The sequence below is a fragment of the Saccostrea cucullata genome, unplaced genomic scaffold (genome assembly GCF_032062105.1).
Source record: "Saccostrea cucullata isolate Sc308-1 unplaced genomic scaffold, CSIRO_AGI_Scuc_v1 ctg1287, whole genome shotgun sequence".
NCBI lineage: Eukaryota > Metazoa > Mollusca > Bivalvia > Ostreida > Ostreidae > Saccostrea > Saccostrea cuccullata.
The window spans coordinates 1-7,500 of NW_026923009.1; the positions used below are offsets into that span (position 1 = coordinate 1).

The 7,500-nt window shown below is 32.3% G+C and overlaps 1 protein-coding gene across 1 annotated transcript in view; it reads right to left on the minus strand.

Annotated features, from left to right (window-relative positions):
- Positions 1-1,969: 1,969 nt before the first annotated feature.
- Positions 1,970-7,500, minus strand: part of LOC134262920 (uncharacterized) — a 6,060-nt gene continuing 529 nt past the window's right edge. The window contains exons 2-5 of the mRNA XM_062745241.1: positions 4,736-4,859; positions 4,580-4,618; positions 3,186-3,338; positions 1,970-2,464 (exon numbers count right to left, since the gene is read on the minus strand). Coding sequence (XP_062601225.1) covers positions 2,160-2,464; positions 3,186-3,338; positions 4,580-4,618; positions 4,736-4,853 — 615 coding nt within the window. The 5' untranslated portion in view covers positions 4,854-4,859 and the 3' untranslated portion in view covers positions 1,970-2,159. The remainder of the gene's footprint in view (positions 2,465-3,185; positions 3,339-4,579; positions 4,619-4,735; positions 4,860-7,500) is intronic.

The following is a 7,500-nucleotide window of genomic DNA, read 5'->3' on the forward strand; positions in this document are numbered from 1 at the left end:
ATAGATATGTCAATTCAAATTCATTCTGGTTGTTTGGAATATTAAAAATATTCAAAACTGACAATCATATTTGGTTTTGAAGACGTTCCCCCTTAGAAACGGAGCTATGAGTATAAATTGGATTATCACTTGTAGAATTAATCCCAAGTTCCCCTAATACATTTATGTAATGAGGCTTACAAATAAAAGACCATAACAAGATCAAATCACCTAGCATATTTTTTTTAATTGGGGAGGGGGGGGGGGCAAGGAGTTTTTTTTTTTCAACTTACCTGAAAAAGCTTGATACGCTAAAAGAAATGACCAAACTCGAAAATCCAATTTCGTGTGGGTTAAGTGCCTTTTTTTTTTTTTTACTCAAACACTGCATTGCCCTTATATCAGCCTTATTTAACAATACTGAAACCAAAAGTGGGTGGTGACAACCGAACTTTCAATAATCCTTTCCTATGGAAGAAATTGTGTCTAAAAAAAGGTTGCTACTTGCTTGGCCATTGCGATGCCAAAGGGTAACAAAGGAAGAAACCAAATCCCAAATGAAAGTAAATCATGGACCGTATCAATGGGTAACAGGTAGTTTTAAATGTTGTCAAGAAAGAAAATGTCCATATAGTACTACATAAGAATGAAAATTAATTTCCTCTATATTCTGAGAAGAATTATTAATAATGCACTTAATATACACGGCAATCTCTCTACCACGAAGTTGAATGCTGGATACTTAAAAGTTTATAAATCATAATATGTAATTTTTCAAAAATCTTTCGTTTCCCATTCTAATTTATTTATTTGGGCAAAAGTGTGGACAAAATAATTTAATCTCAAGTTTTTATCAGTTCATTGAGGAGGGGGCTAGTTTTAAAATAGACAACATGAAGGATGGGTAGGAAAGTTCCTTTAATTAACACATTTATATACATGTATCAATGTATATTGTTGCAATGAATAAATTGTTTATCTTGTTTAAGGGTCCTGGAAAAGTACACTTCTTCGTGTAACCTGAATAACACGCACCTTCTCACCGATTTAACAACTTTTAGTCTCGCACAAACAAAAAATGCGGTGGGTCCTATTTTGTCATTGACTAGATTGATTTCGGTTTGACTCATAATTTTTTTATGAAAATCAACACTTAAACCCACATGCAGAAAAGGAGAGAAAGAGGACGAGATTCTTGATATAAAGAAATGATATAAAGATATATAGGACAGGATTTTATGTGCGCAATATTTATCATATTCAATCTTTATTGCCATAGGCTGGGGGGGGGGGGGGGAGATAGTACCCCAACTAAAAATATATTGCTGTAATCCCCACCCCACCCCGACTGAAATTCCTTCCTACGGTCCTGATCTACAAAGAATAATAATTATATCCATTCTGAACGGTGAAATAGGGGTTATATTATGTATCTCATCGACGATCATTCTGAAAACCCATATCACTCATCAGACAGGCGTGCAACAGCATGTTTAAATCCAGAATCAGTTGGTTGTGAAGGGTAGGGTTAGATCGTTCCATAGCGGGAGAAAGAGACCGATCCTTCAATATGACTGTATAAACTGAGGTGAAACGTCACAGAAAAAGTTTGTACGAAAAAAGATCCCTTTCTGCTAAATGACCCTTACTGGCGTTCGAGTACCAGCCTGGAGACCATAAATTGCGAACAACCTCAGGTCAAATTTTTGAATTTGAATAGCTTGTCATTTATAACAGTTACGCCAAATTGTCAAGTTTCATCATTATATTACAATTTTTACATATGGTAAAAATTATGTTCTGTTTTTAAAATTACATTTTATTTCAAAAGTTATAATAATTTGAAATTTTGACTGAAGTCTATTCTCAGTTTATGGTCTTGAGCTCAGGTCTAAAATGTGTAATTCTATTTGTAGATATAAGATATATGCAAAAATAAAAAAGCAAGAAATAATGCTTAGACACTGTGCTTTGTTTTATTTGACTCGCTGTTAAAGTACCTGATTACATATATGTATTCGCTGTTCTCGTTTCGATTAGAAGCAAATTCCTTGAATTTCCAAGACTCATCAAAGTCAATTAATCTTGTTGGTACTATCAGTGATTTCTTTTTGCTTCAAAAAGTTAGTTCATTATATTTACATTTTCAACCATATAGAAATTAAAAGCCAATGAAACTATTACGAGCAAATGTATTGAACTTCTGTATATTTATAGGTGTTAGGACAGGGGTTGACACTGGACCCTCCGAAGTCATTCAATCTAGTTGGAACAGCACATCGTGTTTTACCGTTGCATACTTCAGACACCTTGTTGAGAACATCTAATCTACAGTTTGTATCGTCCATCGAAGCAGAAGTAGATGGGCAGACTTGGGCTGTAGGCTCGGTGCGTCCATAGTTGGCAGACACAATAGTTAGAGTTTTGGAGTTTTCACATCGGATTTCTCCATCATCGGCCCCGCACATTATTACAGTCCTTTGTTCTAAGAAAGAAACAATAAGAAAACATAAATCACGGCATTTAATGTTGCTTTCTTTTAAATATAAGTACATGTAAATGTGCATCCTTTAATCTTTAATTCAATTTGAAGTAAGCAGTGTTGCTTTTCACACAACGTGCCATCTCTCTCTCTCTCTCTCTCTCTCTCTCTCTCTCTCTCTCTCTCTCTCTCTCTCTCTCTCTCTCTCTCTCTCAGTTTTTGAGGGATAGAACGGTTGTTTGCGAGTTTTTAGTTTAGATACATGTAATCGGGCATCGTATTCATTAAAAATCGACCACATAAGAAAAAAAGTAGATTTGTCTAGTTCGATAAAACTACTATGTTACATAATTTTTTGGTAAATTTTGAATATGCTTTATGTTCAAGAGATGTTTATTATGGTTTCAAAACCTTTGGGCTTATCTATTTATCAAAATTTATTTTCATTTTTTGTATATTTCTCATTTACTATGTCCTGCATGTCTTTAAGCAGTTATATCATAAGGTTTCTAGCCTTATATTTTGAGGTACTGGATGACAAATACATGTACTATGCCCTGCAGTGTCTAAGTAGAGTTTTGATTCTCTTTGTTTTCGGGCCCATTACTCTGTCCATAATCGGATTCTTTAAGCAGTTTCACCGATGGCCATTGTTTAATGTTGCCTTTTATAATAATTTTTTTTGTAGATGAGATCTTTTTGTTACCCTTTTTTCGGAACTTACCAGGCACCCTTGCCGTTTCAAGATCCGCAAGACACTTTTTTAGATTTTCATTTTCTTCCGTTTTCAAAATATCTCTCTCTTTTTCGCAGTCTTCCAAATCCTTCTTACAGTTTCTTCTCTCTCTTTCAAGCTCCGAAAAATTGTGTTGAATTTCTGGAAGAATAAGTATTACTGATCGAGATATACATGTTCGAGGATCATTCAAAAAATACGTAGACAATGCTTCTCTTCGTCATATTATAATTAAAAGATTATAAATCAACACATTTTCGTAAACAAAAACATTTATTTTGTCGAAGTGTGAAGTTTCATTCCATTTGATTAAATAGAACTCATGTTAGCCAAAATTTAAACCAACATGTTTTGTTACCACGGAGCACGGTTAACCAACATTGTAACGTCAAAGACAACGTTGAGAAAGTTTGTCAAAATTATACTTACATGTAATTCTTAATTTAAAACAAGGTTTGTAACGTCTTCTCCATTCAAAAAAACATATCCATAACACTTAACACAGAGTTTGCGAACAATTGTACAAATATAGCTTGAATAAGAATGTCATTGTTTTCAAATTCTGTAATTTACCATGTAATTCTATTAATTCTGCAACAGTGAAGCATACATCACGTTCAGTGACGTTCCTAACTCTTTTGACAATATTTTTAACTTTAACCTGTTTCTTTGCAGACAATCCATCGTCCGATTCAAACTCGCTACCACTTAAAATTTGTATTTTCCATTCAATACAAATACAAAGATTTTTCTCATACAGATCATGCTTTATTCGGATTTTTTAAGCTTGTAGAAGAAGTTTCCCGAATGTAAAGTACAATTTTATTGCTACTATAGCTGCTCCGTGACGTCATCCAACGTCATGTTTTTTGCTTTTTTTAATCAAGTCCATATGTATTTAGAAACTGATATCTTTTAAATGGAGCGACATATTACATAACCTGATTTCATTTAACTAATACAGTAATACTTTATTTTAACCTGTAATTTTTTTCGTTTCAGCTCCATTTATGAGAGGTATGGCTGTAGATACTATAAAGCGAAAATTAGTAAATTACTCAACTTTTACGGTGCTCCGTGACCCCATTTTTGCTGTTCTAAATCCTTAGTAATTTAAATCAATATGAAGATACATTCCAATTCTTTTACTCGTTATTTGAATCTGTTGTTAAAATATTTGTACCAAATTTGGATATAATATGACGTTAAATAAAAAAGTTAGGACAAATGTCTACGAACGTTTTGAATAACCCTCGTATATGTTAAAGGTAAGACATTCAGACTTATTCGTTTTGATTGCTCTACGTACGAGATGTAAGTCAATGTGTTACTGATTTTATAATCATTTTTACTGGTTTTTCTTAAATGAAACAAAACAATACCTTGCAATTTTTCAGCATTCATCGCCTGCATACTGATACCTGAAATAAAAATATGAGATTTGTAAATACTTTGCCCTTTACATGAGCTATGTTCCACAAATGAACAAAAGCCAACCAACTTTTTTATAAATATATAATAAAAAGTGATTAATATACTTGACAAAAAGGCGGTGCCGCAGATTGACGCGACGCCTAGAGGGAGAAGTAAGGCAAGAGGGGATGACCCCGTGACCGGAGACAATGGCTCACTGACTATCACAGGATTCGAGGACATTGTGAGCTGAATAAAATGTACAATGAGATTGTTATATGACAAATATCTTAAATTACTTTACAGTGGCTTCAACGTTATTGTTGACAACTTAACCGATCACATTACACGAACGATTCCGCGCGATTAAACATGTTTCACGAACGAGTCTTAACGTATACAAGTCTTAACATTTAACGACATTTTACGATTGCTTGTAAATGCAATCGCACGATTATTCACGCAAAATAGTTCAAAATACTTTAGAATGGATATTTTCAGAACGACCTATTATATTTCAAATAAATATTGATATTATTTCACTGACCCTTAAAATAAACTAAAAATGGATTTGTAAAAAAAAATAATACATGTACATGTAAGACTTATTTATCATTATAGATTATAAATAATTATTTACTTAATTCTCTGATTAAGGAAAATTGATTTTTTTCTTTTTGTTTTAACAGATGATTAACATCGAGTTGATGGGCCGTGGTTTCTGATTCTATTGAATTACAAAATATGCAGTAAGAGGGAATTTGAAAAATGGTATAAGAATGAAATAAAACTATTCTACTGAAATACTCGTATATGGAAATGACAAACAGTATTAGACAAGCTCAAAAGTCCATAAAAACAATACAAAGCAGGAACAGAGACAAACACGGACCTCCAAAACAACAGAGATGGGATCAGGTTCCATGGAGGAGTGAGCATCCCTTGCTGACCGGTCACACCTACGATGATTAGGAAATGATAGAAAAATCCGTTGTTGATTCAGTGTGTAAATAATGGTCTAATAATTAGTATGAAAAACTTCAGTCAGCGTTTGAGTCAGTGATTATTGTATTTGCTGACAACGTCATTGCATCGATCCTAGAACTAACGAAATTGAAATAATTGAAATATCCCTCTGCTCCAAATTTCACAATTTATTTTTTAAACTCCAAACACTGATTTTCATCAACAACAGAAGCATTAGATTCAAATGGAAAATAGTTCAAAGTATGAATCGTTGCTTTTTCAGAAATGTATAATATGTAATATCATCATGTGAAGAAAATTTGATATGGTAAATAAAAAGATCAATTTTTTTTTATCTCACAAAAAATTTAGAAACATGTGGTACATGTATACATGAAAATAATATTCACTCTCATACCAAGAGTTACCTTTCCATTATCGCCCATGAAAATATTCATAGGGAAACAAATTATTAATTAAATGTTAATAAACAATTCTGTATCTGAAATTTCTGTAACAGTTAACGAACTAATACGTTAAAAGATAGAAATACTGTAAATCACTTTTTATTCGCGAAAACTTTATTTTCGCGTAATAACGCGAGACAGTGTGTTCGCGAAAATTTAATTCTCGCGTATAATAGTATTCCTTTAGAATATATAGAGCAATAACCTCAATTCGCTAAAATATTGTCTCGCTAATCAAGAGTCAATGATTATCTCGCGAAAATTTAGTGATCTACAGTATCTCATTTACACCGTTTAAAGGAAGTGAGTATGAATGTTTTAGGTAAACTATTACAAATAATTATTGAAAATATTGGCAATAGACACTAGCAATGAACATCTCTGCGATAGAACAGGTTCGATTTGAACTGACAACAAAGTGGTCCTATAAGTGAAATCTGACATGATAATACCTTGAATTTTATGAAAAAAAAGTCATCTGAAAGACATCGTTCTTACAAGAGGGACATTACACCTTAAATTACTGATATTCTTGTTTCATAAACTTGTTTGTCAATAGATATAGTACATACGTATAGAACATGCTCTTGCACGTCGAATCAACTGAGAGATATAAACCCCGTATGCAGGTGATGATGTTGTCTAAATAAGAAAAGTTGACAATTGAAAATTTAAATTCGTCTCGTTTATCATAGAGCTTGGTTGTTAGATTACCATTAACGTCTTTTCAAGTAAAATATTCAAATATGAAACAGATGTGTCAGACTCTGTGGTGTCTTTTATCTCAAGCTCACCGGGATATATCAGATCGACATAAGAATGGAAATAACCATTGTTAAATACATGTACCTTTCTTTCAATTTGAGAATCAGATTAACAATTATTTTAAAGATCAATTTTTGAAGAAATTATAAAAAAAAAAATTAACGAGAACTCGCGTGCACAAAATCGGTAAGAAATAAACAAGAAAAAAAAGTGAAAAAGAAACTTAAGAAAAACATGGTCTTCCGCTGGAGACGGAAGACCTTAATTAAGCTTCAGAGATGTGCACTGGTTAAAAAAAAAAGAAAATCATGTCGTATACATTCTGCCGAATGAATATTTATGCAAGGGCTGAGAATTCTTTTTTATTATTGCTTATTTACATTAATTTATTTATTTGTAAAAATATCTATATACACGGTATTGATTAAAAAAAAATAACTTGACCAAGATTATCAGTAAACATGATTAACATCAGAGAAAAAAAGTTAAAAATCTGAAACACATGAAATACGGTTTGTCATAAAAGGCACGAAATTTGAAGAGAATACAAATTTTACGACTTACTGTTTTGCTTTACATGCGTTAATTAGTTCGTTCAATTAAGTAAAACGCGCTTCATTTAGTTTGATAAAAAAAAATGCCTCTTCAACAAAATTAATAATTTTCCAGCAAAAACGTACAAAACGAAATTT